Source organism: Geotrypetes seraphini, chromosome 1 (assembly GCF_902459505.1).
Source record: "Geotrypetes seraphini chromosome 1, aGeoSer1.1, whole genome shotgun sequence".
Taxonomy (NCBI): Eukaryota; Metazoa; Chordata; class Amphibia; order Gymnophiona; family Dermophiidae; genus Geotrypetes; species Geotrypetes seraphini.
Window position 1 is genome coordinate 506,801,721 of NC_047084.1, and position 16,203 is coordinate 506,817,923.

The window sequence follows — 16,203 nt, forward strand, 5'->3', positions numbered from 1 at the left end:
TGTATGCAGGCTTATCTTGCAATTCCTCTCAGTATCCAGGATCTTGGGTGCGGAGAGTACGCAAAAACGTGGAAAAAAAAATCCTCTTTTGTTTGTACTTTATTGTTTTGGTCCCATCTTTATGGCTATCCTTGCACAGCTTGTCTTTTGGAGTAAAACGCAGCTAGAGGGGAGGGTGTGAGAGCTGGACAGAAGAGAAACCCAGAAGGAGTCATATTACACTTGCCGGGTCTAAATACTATTTTGGAAAATGTAATCAGTCAAAATATCTGATCTTTATTACCACTAATACTATCTTAGCACTATGGTAGCTAACCAAACAACTTCCTTCCTCCCATCACCACTGTCAAAGCCACTTCCCCCTCTCCCCGTTCAATCTCAGGCTTACAGACTAGAAAAGCTTTTGGTGATCTCTTCGCTTGTGGTTTAAACCACACTGTATCTGCTTAACCAGGCTCGAGTCATTACTCCAATTCTCCCCACCAGAAAACCCTTCACTCCCTGTCTAAAACTGCACTTTAAGAGATGTTTAAAATAAGACCAGAACAATAATTCTGAACATCATTTCAGAATTAACTAAAAATGTCTGCACATGGCAACCCTTGCTGCCATGTAGCATATCACAGTGTGAGAAAGATATAAAAGAAATGAAACACATTTTTTTCTGTTTTTTTAAGTTTCAACTGAGACTGAAATGGGGTTGTTCCCCGTCACTCCCTTGCCATTCTCACCTGAAGGGTCATCTTTTTAAAAAAAGTATTATTATTCAAAGAATTCACTTCCAAAGCCTTTCTTTGCATTTTACAACTCTTTAGGATAAATTCAAAAGCAAGCCTTCATCAAACAGTCATCCTCTCCCTCTAAGGAATAGGAGAATTCATTATGGCTGTGTCATTGCAGGACGTTTCAGCACTGAATCGTCCTCTTCCATCGTTGCCGCAAATACAGGAGCAGGGAGAGTTGCTGTCGGACCGCGGACAGAGAGGAGAGGGGGAGAGAAGATTTTTTTTTTTTTGGGGGGGGGGCATTGCCTGAGAGGTGCCAGATCGCGAATTGTCCCCTTCCATTGCCATAGACACAGAAGCAGGGAGAGGTGCTGGCAGATCACAGACTGGGAGGAGAGGGGGAGGGAAGAAATTGGGGGGGAAATTGCCTGAGAGGTGCCAGATCGCGAATTGTCCCCTTCTATTGCCATAGACATAGAAGTAGGGAGGAGAGGGGGGAGGGAAGAATTTGGGGTGGGCAATTGCCTGAGAGGTGCCAGATCGCGAATTGTCCCCTTCTATTGCCATAGAAGCAGGGAGAGGTGCTGGCAGATCGCAGACAGGGAGGAGGGGGGAAGTAAGGAATTTTGAAGGGGTGTGGGGGGACATCGCATCCCCCATAATGCAGTCAGGCTGAGATTCCTGTCACGACAGGGAGGAAGGGGAAGATATGAATTGGGGGGGGGGGGCATCACCAAAATTCAAAGGTCCCCCTGTTATAGCTTCCAGACCCAACAAATCTTTGTAGCTGTTTCAATGTAGGATGATGATTCAGCGCTGAAACGGCCCTTCAGAATTTGGCCGTGATGAAACGGCCACAATGAATCATCCTAGAGCAGTGGTCCCTAACCCTGTCCTGGAGGACCACCAGCCAGTCAGGTTTTCAGGATAGCCCTAATGAATATGCATGAAAGGAGATTTGCTTGTAATGAAGATGATAGGCGTGCAGAGCACAGAAATAGGAAACAGAAGGCAGAAGTTCACTTACTGTAAATATGCAGTCCCTGACTGTAGTTTTGCACCATCCCAGAAACAATCCAATGGTGTAATAATCAAACAAGGATAAAGAGATTCTATAATCTGCTAAGAAGAAAGACAAAAGTTATCTTGTGAGGGAACACAGAACAGTTCATCAAAACATGCTCTGACAGATGCATGATGCAGAGGAGGAAAATAAGCAGGTGGGAAAAATGATGTATATTTGTTTACTGCACATCCACTTGCCTCTTGCATTAAGCGAGATATCAAATGTGTAATAAACATAAACATACCTGCTCCACGTATCCAGCTTCTGTGATAAGCTCGCCTGATTTATAACACAAGTGTTCCAATTTCCACTGCCTGCAAAAGGAAAAGGATATGGCATCACCGATTGGCAAAGGGCTGAGGACAGGGCATTCGGTTAAATCTTCCAGTAACATTACCTCGGCATAAACACCATCTGGCCAGTCCCAAGAAGCTAGCAGGGGCACAGCTTATAAAAGAGGCCTTTAATTAAAATACCCATACCAAGATGTTGCTCCAAATTCCAACTCAATAAAGGACACCAGCCAGATCAATGCCTTTTTGAGAGGGGGTAGGAGGAAAGGTTTGTACAAAAGTATCAGAAGCATGGTGTTTGGTTCTCAACCTCAATTTAAATCTTTAACCATATGACACCGGGGTCTCGGAGCACTTCACCAATCAATGCTTCAGAAACAGGCACAGTGCCACCTTAAGACCAGATGGCTTAGAAACACATTTCTGATTTTGCTGGTTGAAAGTTTTCACAAGAAAGAGAAAATGTGGGAAAAAAGGTTACTGTTCTACTTGGCAAAATGGAGGGACTGGGAATCACAGAAGACTATTCAGTGAAGCATTCACTCAAGCTAATGTTTAACATGGGTGGTGCTAACTTTACCCCATTATACTGTGTTAACCGGTAATGAGGTTATTGCAAACCATGTTCACCTTATCTTGGGTTATGCGCTTTAGTGATTTACCTTGAATCATACACTAGACCAAAAAACACAAAATTAAACACAAAGCACAAACGAGTCAATCTATGTTCCATAGATTAGGAGGCTGCTTTCATCACTTTACACAGCACATGAAGTCAAAATTTAGTATCAGAAAATGAGGACAACTAGAGGTTGCGCCTTCTGGGAAGAATGTCAGCTATGCCAATGAGAAGCTCTACAATCTCAAGTTTCCAAATTTTGTTTGGCAAGCATGGTTTAACAAACACTTCCAAACCACGATGCACGCCCTTCTTTCAAGACATGCTGCGATTTTTGGTTTAAGCGAAAAATGCCAACTAATAGCTGAAACCCTGAAGACCCGTCTCTTACCTGTTGTACATGTAGACTTGTACTCTACTTGCTTCAAGTGCAGAATGAAGGTGTTGTTGGAGTGCTTCCACCGTAAGTATGTTAGCACCATCTTCTTGTGGCGTCTGAATCAGGAGCTGGGGGTTAAACATGGCCTCCTCTCCAATCTTCTGGCGTGTATAATTTAATTCTCGGCTCACTCGCCCACCAACTAGAGAGAAAAAAAATATGCAAAGCTGCATGAATGGCTATTCACTCTCACGGAGGCTCTAGGGCCACTCTCTATAACAGGTCCTCGAGATCTACTGGCAGGCCAGGTTTTCTGGATATCCGCAATGAATATGCATGAGAGAGATTTGCATACCAAGAAGGCAGTGCGGGTAAATCTCTCTCATGCATGTTCATTGCGGATATCCAGAAAATCTGGCCTGCCAGTAAATCTCGAGGACCGGACTTGGGCACCCCTACTCTAAAACATCCACCATCATGAATATGCTGTAGCGAGATGAGAGAACTTAAAAGCCAGAATTCTTCAAACCTATTCAATCAAGTGTGCAGTTTTTTTTTAAATTGAATATTTGACAGTATTTTTCCAACACTTTTGGTTTTGGTCCATGCAGGTAGAAAGAGAGCCGGATAATACCCTGAGATATGAATCGTAAATTTAAAAATCCTAGTGCTAAAAAAATAGACTGTAATTACTCAGCTATATTTCTTAGTCTACATCCGCTAGAAAACGTGAAACGCATGTCCTATGTATGTGTTATACATCAGCTCAGCAAAACTAGGACCCACTGGAAACAAATTTTGGCCAAACTGTAATTAGAGTTTCCAGTCTTTGGGATTTAAGATCAGACATGCACATGTTTGTTTTCCAGCTACTTAAGGAGTTATTGGAGGATATAAACCCACTTGTTGGCATTCTCAAAAACACAGGTACTATTATTCATTCTTGTATATTGAAAATTACTTAATAAAAATGATTTTGGGAAAAAAAAACCCCAAAACAAAACACAGGTACTATCGCTGGGTATCTTGATTTGTATCACTTAAAGGGCATGTCGGAACAGAAAACTCACAAAAACTGGTTGGAAGAGGTACTAAGAGGATATTGTGGAAAGTGCTGTTTTCCCTTCATTTAGCCCCTCCCCCTTTACAAAAGCACATGTTTTTTAACGCTGGCTGCGGCAGTAAAAGCTCTGATGCTCATAGGAATTCTAGCACGGTTTGTAAAAGGGGGGAGGGTTGTTTTTTTTTTTTGCGAGAGGGATGATTGAGCTTTCTTACCACCCCCAGCTAATATAGATGCGTCATTAAAATATGTGTGTGGGGGAAGGGCAAATGCAAATTTACTAACAAAGGTGATCTGATATTTTCTGTACTAAAGTATACAGTATATAAACACATTAGCCAGCCTCCTGGCATCATAAGAAAGGGTACGTTTGCTCTGAATTGAGAAGATCAAATTTTGGCTAAAAATGAAAGGAAAAATGATTGGCAGATAAAGTCCCTATAACATGGACTAGGATGTAGATGGATCCCCAAACCATAAATATGAATCTGAAGGAGAAACCCAAGTTTTGGCCCTGACAGAGACACTATCTTCTCCACTTTGGTTTTCTTAATTCCACCCCACCCCCACCAAACAAATCCTTTTGCAAGTCATCTGGTGAATAGTTAAACTCTGGAACACATTGCCAGAGGATGTTAATGTTGCTAGGGTTTAAAAAAAAAAAAAAAAAAAAAAGGGTTTGGACAAGTTCCTGGAGGAAAAGTCCTTAGTATTCTATTGAGACAGACATAGGGGAAGCTTCTGCTTGCTCTGGGTTGGGTAGCATGGAATGTTGCTACTGTTTGGGTTTTTGCCAGGTACCTGTGACCTGGATTGGCCACCATGAAGACGGGATACTGGGCTAGATGAACCATTGGTCTAACTCAGTGAGGCTATTCTTATGTTCTCTCCTTCGTCCTCTGTTTCACGCCAGCAAATAAAGCACCTCAGTTGACTTGAAAAAGTAATTGATCCATTTGGAAAAGCCCTCGGTAGTGAAGAGGTAACAATAAACCATTGATACCCATACCTACAGGCCCACTCCAGCCCACTGCCTGCTTTGAAACACTACCCATCTTGGCAAGAGAGTCCACAATACTAATCCTCTAGACAACAGTAATAATTATACTCGGAAACCAGTGAACTCTCTAATGAAAACGGTACATAATAGAGACTCAAAATCTCAATTTTTTTTTCTTAAACAACGAACAAAACTCTTAGGCTCAAACTTCAACACAGGTCACAGCAGGAGAGAGAGATCGACGAGATCAAGACACCAAAAAGTTCGATGAGGAAAAAAACAGGCCTGCAGTTTGGAGATTACTCGGAAGGGTAAGCCTGATGGTTAGTGAAGTGCGGTGGCCTGAAAATCTGAGGGACTGGGTTCAATTCCCATTGCAGCTCCTTGTGAGTCTGGCCATGTCATGTAACCCCCTTCACTGCCCCAGGCACAAAATGAGTACTTATATAATATGTTAACTGCTTTGATTGCAATCGTAAAAAGCAGTATATCAGATTCTATCCCTTTTCAGGTTGTATGCAGTACTTTCACCAAGAATGCTGCTTTCACCCTGCTGAAAAATATAGAGAAAAAATAAACACACACACAAAAAAACCAGCCCAACAACAAAAAATCCTGCTTCTTAGTTTGGAACGTGTGTGAGAGTTTGTGATGTTAAATAGAAAATAAAAAAAAAAAATAATAATAATAATGTTACTGTATATATTTTAATATAAACCGAGACTTTGGGGCCAAAAAAGTGGCCCAAAAATGGGGGCCTCCGTTTATATTCGAGCCTCCTTTTTGATGATGACCAACGCTGCTATTTTTCACCCCACACTACCGCTGAAGTCCAGCACTTCTATCCTCCACCCTTCTCTGATGACCGGCACTGCTATCTCCCTGATGACTAGCCTTGCTATTTTCCTCCCCCTACCCCGATGACCAGCACTCCTATCCTCCACTACCCGCTCCCCCCGCCCCAGATCGCCCTTACAATTCCGGGACTCAGGAAGCCGATGCCCATGCTCTGTGCTGGTGAAGGGCTTTGGTGAGCGTCTGCGCATGCTCAAGGCTTGCTGGACTCCCTTTGAGAATCCTGGAGAGAGCGGGAGCCAGCAGGCCTTGAGCACGCACAGACGCTCACCAAGGCCCTTCACCAGCACAGAGCATGGGCACCGGCTTCCTGAATATACAGTATAAGTTATTAAAAGCAAAAGAATAGAGGCCTATATAGATATATAAAAATAAAAGCAAAGTGTGAGCTGAAACCATTAGTGCCCCTGTGTATCAGAGGAAAATACCTGGACTTTTTCTGACCAAACACAGTGCACTGGTGACCGAGCTGCTCTCCTATACACATAAAAAGGTAATGCTACCGTTACTTTTCTAATAACTGAAGTTTCCCACTTCCTCGCTGTCACCATTTTTGTGACAAGGGATCACATCCGCTCTGCTCAAATCCCATGGAACCTCTCCCATCTCCAAGGATGTACTGAACAAATCTTTTCGAGGACCTGCCAGAACCTCTCTGAGCTCCCTCAATATTCTGGGATGGATTCCATCTGGTCCCATGGCTTTGCACCCCTTCAAATTTTTCAAGCTGTTCTTAAAATATTTTCTTCCATGAACGGTGCAGTATCCACTCTGTTCTCATGTGTACCTTTGCCATTCAATCATGCTGCTGTTGCTGGGTGATAGATGCATGGAACAGTCTCTCCCAGAAGTGGTGGTGGAGACAGAGACTGTGTCTGAATTCAAAAGGGCCTGGGATAGGCACGTGGGATCTCTTGGAGAGAGAAAAAGATAATGGTTACTGCGGATGGGGCAGACTAGATGGGCCATTTGGCCTTTATCTGCCATCATGTTTCTATGTTTCTCCAGGATTTTCTTCTTTGAACACAGAACTATTTGTTTAGCTTGCTTTTTCCTCATCATTCTCTACATAGCGGTTCATAGATTATTTCAGTCTCACAATTTCATTTTTAGCCTGTCTCCTTTCACTAATATACCTGAACATTTTTGTTTCCCCTCCTTATATTTCTATCCATTTGGTATTCCATTTGTGACTTCACCAGATATCTCTCTTGGCTTCTTTCAGTTTCATTCAGTATTCCTTTCTGTGATCCTCTTCTTGAGTTTTTTTGCATTTCACAAAAACCAACTCTTTTGCCTTTATTTTCTCATCCACTCATTTGGAGAACCATAACGGTTCCTTTTTTCTCTTGCTTTTACTTATTTTCCCTCACATAAAGGTTGGCAGTCATTTTTATTGCTCCTTTCAGCATGGAACACTGTTTTCCCACTTCTCGTCTGTCCTCCTATCATCGGTTCTTCAGGCATTCTCCCATTTTAAAGTCTGCATGTTTGAAATCCAGGACTTGAGTTTTGTGTGGCTGTCCTCCACTTTAGCTGTTATATCAAACCAAACTGTTTGATAATCACTACTACCCAGGTAGGCACCCACTAGGACATTAGAAACATTTTTCCCCATTTATGAGCACTAGATCCAGCATCGCTCTTTCCTTTGTGGGTTCCTTCACACCATTTGTCTGAGCAAAGCACTTTGAAAGGCATCCACAATCTCTCTACTTCTTCGATTCTGCGGATGGAACTTTCCAATCTGCATCAAGCAAGTTGAAATCACCCAACAACAATACTTCTCCTTTCTTTCCCAAATTTTGGATATTTGCCATAGAGAATGACACGGTGACAAAATTCATCACCGTCCCCGTGGATAACCGCGGGAAATAATCCCATATCATTTTCTAGTGTCTATTTCAACCTCGGTCCTTCTACACCAGCATTCTTCAAAGCAAAGCTTGTGGGTCAGTGGTTGTGGCCATTCATACTCTGATTCTTCCTTCTCTCTTTAAAGAATGACATGAAGATGGTTTCCCGCGGTTATCTGCGGGGACGGGAACGGTGATGAATTTTGTCACCGTGTCATTCTCTAATTTGCAACCAATCTTTATCAAGTTGCTCTGATTTATGTCAGAGGTCTGTAGACAACAACCATATAGATAGAAGTTCCATCCTATTTCAAGGAAATCCATATTGCTTCTTCCTTTCCCTAGGCCCACTTGCATTTCAGTCACTTGGATATTGTTTCTCACATACAGAGCTACTCCTCTACCTTTTCGACCATCTCTATCCTTGCTAAAAAGATATGTTTGCATCCCATCCATGGGAATCGCTGAACTAGGTCTCTGCGACAGCAACAATATCTAAATTCACCTCCAACATCAGGGCTTGCAGATCATGAACTCTTGTTGCTTAGACTTTGAGCATATGTGGTCATTGCTTTCCATCTACATTTCAGTGGCAGTCTCATTTTCTCTATAGTTTTTTTGTTTAGTGTTTCTTCCTACTGCATTGTTAAGATAGTTGTTTACAATGCTTTATTTACTACCATCACATCTTGTCTTTTGCTGGGGGTGACCACTGCAAGGAATCTGTATCCATATGCCACTCCCACCTTCTAGTATAAATGTCTATAAACATAGTGCCTTAATTTCTCAGCAAGGAATTTTTTTTCCCTGCCATAGTAAAAGGCAGCCATCTTCCTATGTACTAAAGCCTTCTTGATGACACTAGGCTTTGAGCCACCTACTGAAATTCTCAGTATTTTATCATCTTTCCTCTCCCTTTCCATATGTAGGCAGTACTTCTGAAAAAGCTTCTGAATAGCTCTCTGCACTACAAGTGGGGCCTTGTTGGCCAGAGCATTTGCTCCCAAGTGGACAATAACATCAGTATTAGAATCCTTAGTTTCTTCTCTAAATTATAGTCATTTGCCTGGTACTTCTGGTATATGAAGATTCTGAGAGGAATTGCACTACGTTACGCTCTTAATGCCTCCGAAAATAGAATCCCCTAGCAGCAATAATTTTTTGGTATGAGCTTATTTGTGTAGGTGTGGGGGGTTTGAAGGGGGTGCTTTTCTTCTTGAGTTACCTTCATGGGTTCTAGTTCTTTTTCTGGAGCATCACAGTGCTCTAATGGAGCAAAGGAACTGTGAGGATAGATGCTTCTGTGCCACAAGTTATAGTCCTCCTGTGCCTACTGTAACCCATCTTTTCCAGAGTGGTCTTATTCTTTGAGGCAGTGGTGGTAAATTGGTAAATTCAATCCCTACTTAAGTTTACTGAGCTTCTCTTTTATACTAGTAAGCTGAAGACAGATGGAGCAAGCCTTAAGCCTCCAGATGGTATGTCTTAGAACTAAAGCACCACAATTATCTTGATTGGTTGGAATGGGTAAGAGCAGGTGTACTGTACTATCATAGGGTTAACAGTCTACAAAATCACCTGTATGTAACCGAGGGTTGTCTATATATGAGTAGCAAACCCAGGGGTGGGGTGGATGTTGAGAGGGTGGGTGGGACTATAAGTTCCAGTGAGTCAGCCAAGTTCCCTATCAAAAACGTCTGTAAGAGGGGCAAGCAGCGAGACACTTGATAGATTCCAGTAGAGTTTGATTGTAACTTATACTCCCAATAATTAGTATAGCAGTTTCTTCAATATAACCAGCTGTAAGATTTAAAGCTACATTCTTACCTAGGACTGGCAATAGAAAATAAACCTTGCAGAGCTTGTCCACAGTTCAGTAGCTAAGTTAGAAAATTTTAGCAAAGGTTAGCAGTGTGAAAGACAAGAGACTTTGAAAAACCTATCTTCTCTACTATCAGTACAAGGCAGAGTGGGAGCTTTTTTTGACTGAGGCAGGGGCTCTAGGTTAGAAGAAAGCAGCACACCAAAATACAGATAACAATTTAACTAATTAAGATCTCGAGAATAGATATCAGTTTACAAAACCTATAGCCAGACAGCCGATATATTAAGAATAGAAAGCAGAAAGCACTTAACAGTTGTAGTTCAGGTCCTAGAAGGAGAGCACATGGATGGAAATACTTAGGATAAAAAGGCATACCATTCTGTCCTTGCATTTATCTAATTTCACCCTCTGAGCACTGGAAAAGACCCCCATCAGTGCCTTGTGAGAACATGCAGGGGCTGAATGGCTATGGCAACAGAAAGGGAAAAAGGGGGCAAAATGAGGATCCTGCACATCCAAAGTGAATGGCCTTAAAACAAAAGTGCTACCTTACGTTTGGGTGCCGTAGCATGAGGTCCATGGGATCTGTGGGATAAACAGGGGATAAAAAAAGATTCTGTGGACCCTGCTGTTATACCCAAACAGCTATTGATCCGTAGGATCTGTAGGGTTCATGGAAGGGGGTAAAACAAGGATTCTGGGATCGGTTGCGGCTTAGGTACTCATTTTACCCCCTTCCACATACCCCCACAAATCCATAAACAGTGCCAAAGAAAAGGCATTCTGTAATAAACAGACAGGAGAGGAGTAGATTGAGATGAGTTACGTGATTTATTTTCAACTTGTATGTGATTCTCTGCCTAGTACCCTGACCCTCTCCCTTAATCTCAGAACACCGAGAAGACACGCGGCAACCAGACTCGGGCTCCATTATCAACCACGGCTCCTAGAGCAAAGGTAGCACTTTTGTTTTAAGGCCGAGCACTTTGGATCTGCAAGATCCATGAGATCCTCATTTTACACCCCCCACCCAAGGGAAGAGGCTCTTGGTGCTTGTGATTTCTTCTACAGTTCTCTCCTCAAATGTCTCCCTCAGATTCCTAAAGTAGGGTCCTAAGTCAATGCCCTCTTGCATTCTGCTACTCTTTGGGATTCTGCCAGATATTTGTGACCCGGACTGGCTACTGTTGGAAGCAAAACACTGGGCTAGATATCAACTTGATCCAGTATGGCCATTCTTATATTATTATCCCATGTTCCCTGCCAGTATTCACTTTGCTACTACAAATCCTGTAAATCGGTAGTCTCAAACTCAAACCCTTTGCAGGGCCACATTTTCAATTTGTAAGTATTAGGAGGGCCGCAGAAAAAATAGTTAATGTCTTATTAAAGAAATTACAATTTTGCATGAGGTAAAACTCTTTATAGTTTATAAATCTTTCCTTTTGGCTAAGTCTTAATAATAATATTGTAATTTATAGCTAAACTAAACTAAACCTTAGGTTTATATACCGCACCATCTCCACAGTATAGCTAAAGAGACATGTGATCAAGAAACTGTTTTATTTTACTTTTGTGATTATCATAAAACATACCAAGGGCCTCAAAATAGTACCTGGCGGGCCGCATGTGGCCCCCGGGCCGCAAGTTTGAGACCACTGCTGTAAATGGTGAGAAGCAGTGAAATTCACAAGCTGCCTTCTCTGATCCTGCCCAAAGCAGCTACCTGTTTATAGTCAACATAAAGGCCAGTTTCCTAACCCAGGGCCTGCCAAACTTACCACACAGGGAATAGCACCATTTAGCTGAAGGGTCCTGCAGTGAGAGGGAGGTTTATCCCTGGATAATTGAAATTATGGATTGGGGTTTTACATTTAAGGGCCTTGGCATGAGGTATTCTGAAAAGACCCAGTAGAAAAGGGCATCTTTATTTGGTTTGGTTTATTTATTTTTATCCTGCCCTTACCCAGGGCAGGATAAAACATACAAAAACATACAAAACTACAAAATTATATATAAAATCAACAATAAATACACCCACAAAACAGACTGTCATTGTCTCTTCTTCATTAACCACACAGTCTCATACCCTATATGTCATCTGGCAAAACAGATGCTTTTTCAGCAGTTTTTAAAATTCTGTATGTTCTGTTGTCAACGAATGTACTCAGACTGTTCCATTCCCTAGGCACTATGCAATGAAATATACATGAAATATATTTAGTGGCTTATATTCATTTAAAGGCCTTTAGGGTCCATCCTGCAAAAGCAGCTACAAAAACAACAAAACAAATAAAATTACACTTCTTCCTCCATATTCGCGGGGGTTAGAGACAGAACCGGCCCGAAAAATCTGGAAAAAATTACAAATAATTTTTAGGGCCGATTCTGACCCACCCCTACCACCCGGACCTCTCCACACCCTACCTAGTGGTCTAGCGAGGCAGGAACAATCTTCCTTCGCTCCTGCCCTGTGCAGCGCCGTCAACAAAAATGGCTGCCATGAGTTTCCATGGTCTCACGAGACTACAGCGGGAACTCACAGCAGCCATTTTTGTTGACAGCTCTGCACGGGGCAGGAGCATACGAAGATCGCTCCTGCTCCGCTTCATCGCTGGGCCACCAGGTACAGCGTGAAGAGATCCAGGAGGCAGGGGTGGGTCAGGATTTAGAAACTCACAAATAACTGAAGTTGCGAGTTCTAAACCTGCAAATTTGGAGGGAGAAGTGTACTTAAAAAACAACCTAATAAATATATGTACACATTAAAATATTACAAAGTCATACTACCCTTAAATGGTTATCTACTGAGTAAAGCTTGTTCAAAAACTCAAGCTTTGCACAACTGGAGAAAAAGTACAACATGCTCCAATGATTTTACTTCAAAAGGAAATGAGAAAATTTTAGGCATAGTCACAAAATGGGAAGAACCTTTTGGTATATCAGCTCCTTATATAACCAAATCTTGGCTCTAAAGAAACTACTTTTTCGGTCTTCTCTGAACATACACCAAGCCATGAACAGCTTACAGAGGCCACTGTAAATGGTTGTTTCCATGGCAAGCCAAAAGCCTGAAGTCGCCAGCGCTACCCCTGGCCATCCCAAGGCACTGGAGGGTTAAGTGGTTCTCTCAAGGCCACAAGGAGTTGCTGCAGTATTTGAACCCAAGTCCTCTGGTTCCCAGTCCACTGCTTTAGGCTACTCCTCTGCCCTAAAGAAACGCCTATAAAAGAAAAAGCAGGAGCATCCAAATGCTTGAATCTGTGCATCCTCACTGGAATCCTTCATGTCCATTCTTTGTCTATTGAAGGAATGAATTTGCCCATCCCTGCAAATGCTACAAATAAATCTTCTCTTCAGGACTACCCCATTGAACAGTCGCAGTATATTTCTACACTTTCGTCCTATGAAACAGATTTCATTCACAGAGCCTGGATGCCTTCGATAACCCAGGTTTCGGGATCTCGAGAATCGCCATCCTACATACCTTGCCCATTCCACATTCAGAAGAGAAATTCTAAATAATGCCAATGACACCTACTCCAGCAAAGTAGTGTCTCACTAGTGAGCTCAAGTACTTTGTCGCTTCTAGACAAGAGTAGAATACAATCTAATCATATATAAAATTGGCTTTTTGTAGACATTTCAAAAGGTAGACCAGGAGACTTACCAAAGTCCCCCTGCTTACCCCCGTCCCCAACCCAACCCAACCTTTTAACAAATCAGAAATCGTGCCTCATACTGCTCCCACACATTTCTCTTTTTAGAAAAAGATCCAAAATTCCATCTGTTATACCATACATTTTTCTTCTATGCTGCAATTTTCAACTAGGATTCAGTCCGATTCACAATAAGATTAGTTGTGATGTACAATACGATGTGATTTACAATAAAACCTTGGATTGAAAGTAACTTGGTTTGCAAGTATTTTACAAGACAAGCAAAACATTTTATTAAATTTTAACTTGATATACAAGCAATATCTTGCAATACAAGTACATATAGTATACATACATCACAACTGAGCCGATGGCTCTTCTCTCTCTGAGTTTTTGGGTTGTGGAACAAATCATCTGAGTTTCCATTATTTCCTTTGCGGAAATTTGCTTTGATATACGAGTGCTTTGGATTATAAGCATGCTTCGGGAACGAATTATGCTTGCAAACCAAGGTTTTACTGTATTTATTTATTTATATTCCGCATATCCTACAATTCTGTGCGGATTACAAATTATTCAGGTACTCAAACATTTTTCCCTATCTGTCCCGGCAGGCTCACACTCTATCTAATGTACCTGGGGCACTGGGGGATTAAGTGAGTTGCCCAGGGTCACAAGGAGCAGTGCGGGGTTTGAACCCACAATCCCAGGGACACTTACCATCCAAGTTTAGTTCATGATAATAGAATAAATATAAAAAAGCACTACAACCACCAATAAAGAAAAATAAATTTAAAAAATACAAAATAGGTAAGTCTCAGTATCTACGTAGCCCACTGTGATGATTTTATGTGTGGTGCTTCTTCCTCCTCAAGGCCCCTACTTTCTTCCAAGAATCTGACCTAAAAATACACAGACATGCACACATCCCTGTCCTCCCATGCAAATCCCTTTTACAGCTCTCTCTCTCTATATACAGCCGACTCCACCTAAGTGCACGTTGGATAAGTGCACGCTTCGGTTATCCGCACCTAACCATCATGGACATGTTTTTCTTACATTAAAGTCAATGGACATAAACTCAGGATATTTGCAATTCTGATAAGCACACAATCCGCTTATGCACACTGATGTCGTAGGTCCCACCTGTATTCTTTCACGTAGCGTTCACTCCGGTTAAAAGCAATCCCATAGATGATCAGCGTGTTTCGGAACAGCAGTCTAGGCCTGGCCATGTGTTTGAACTTTCGGAACTGTACCGTGGCATCGCATGGACAAAAATCATTGTCTTTGGTTGAACGTGTCACCATGCTGATGTCAGATGCCGCTTAGGAGCTGTTACAGTATACTTGTACATAAATTGGAAGGGCCTGCCCCCTGAGAGTGGTGTACTCCAGGTCCTTCTGCAGTTGCTCACACAGATAAATTACAGTATCGTCTCCCAATTAAAGCGATAGAGACTTATATACCGCTTTCAAACATAGCAAAGCTGTTGGCTTCAAGGTGCCTGCCTGTTGAATATGAAAGCAACAAAAAACCAAGGGATAATCGCAAACTTCAAACGTGATTACAGGTCACTCGTCCTAAGATATGTGATGGCAGTGATCGATGCAAGCACGGAATCCTGCCCCCGAGCTGCTGATCTCGTGAGAAAAATGACGGTGCTCGACTCTCTTCACATGGTACTCCGATTAAGTGCACGTTCCGTTTAAGCGCATGTGGCAAACCGGTCCGAAGGGCTTGCACTTAAGCAGAGTCGACCCCAGCACCTAAGTTTTTACTAAAACTCGTGTTTGGAAAATACAGTTCCTAAAGTTTGCGTCTTAGGAATGAGTAAAATGATGTGGTAGCCATTTTAGCCTACTCTTAAAGATAATATATAGAAATAGAACAAAACATAAAGGTGACACCATTTTATTGGACTAACTTAATGCATTTTTTTCCTTAATAATGGAAAGAAAGTGCCCCTAAAACTTATAAAGCTCAAAAGCCCTCTGGCCTGCTAAAAGCAGCCACCACAGCCAAATTTTTCTAGCCAGTTTGTTCGTAGAAAAAGGAGGTTAAGTAAATTAAACTTTCAGCAGGCTGTAAAACAGACATGGTATTTTATGTTTCAAGGAGTAAAGGAATGCATAGGAAAAAAATAATCCCTGGAAGCTAGAGGATAAAAAAAAAAAGAGAAGGCAGAAAAACATGAATACAAGTGCTGACTTCCTGTCTGCGCTGAAGCAGACAGGAGTACAAGGGGAGGAGTTTGGAGGATTTATACTTGTATGGGCAACATAAATGATATATGGACTGGCAAAGGCTTTGGCAGGCTCCCAAAGTGTTTGACATTAGAATCTGCACAAGTCTGTACCAGTGTACAGATGGCACTATTCAAATTATATCACTTTAAAAGTAACCTTTCAGACAAAATTACGTTTTGTGTTATTGGCTATTAGTGCTTAAAACCAGGGGCCAGCTTTAAGACACCAGTTAGGCCTGGGGCAGTTAAATGGGATGAAGTCTTTAAAATCACAAGCAGGCTTTACCTCCTTTAGCTTCATACCGGTATGGGGTCTCCAGGGCAATTGCACTGGTTTATTTCCACCCCCTCCCGTCACACCAAAACACTGCCTGTTTTTAAAATGTGTTTTTACTACCTGTCTTAGGTCCACTTTGTGGCACTTTACTAGATGCCTGGAGGCAGCTGTGTTGTCAGTATACTCAAAAACATCTAAGCCAGGTGTTCTCAAACTAGTCCTCAGGATGTACCCAGTCAGTCAGATTTCCAGGATACCCACAGTTAACATGCAAGAGATAAATTTGCTTGCACTACCGCCAATGTATGAAAATCTGTCTCATGCATATTCATTGTGGA

At 42.0% G+C, this 16,203-nt stretch overlaps 1 protein-coding gene across 2 annotated transcripts in view; it reads right to left on the reverse strand.

Moving 5' to 3' along the window:
- The window catches only part of PTCH1 (patched 1), a 157,164-nt gene that overhangs the window by 105,429 nt on the left and 35,532 nt on the right, over positions 1–16,203 (reverse strand). Inside the window, exons 3-5 of one of the 2 annotated variants that reach the window (XM_033928140.1) lie at positions 3,095–3,284; positions 2,036–2,105; positions 1,753–1,844 (exon numbers count right to left, since the gene is read on the reverse strand). In XM_033928140.1, the coding sequence (XP_033784031.1) occupies positions 1,753–1,844; positions 2,036–2,105; positions 3,095–3,284 (352 nt within the window). Of the gene's footprint in view, positions 1–1,752; positions 1,848–2,035; positions 2,106–3,094; positions 3,285–16,203 lie in introns of both variants that reach the window. The other variant, XM_033928131.1, reaches the window with a different exon arrangement.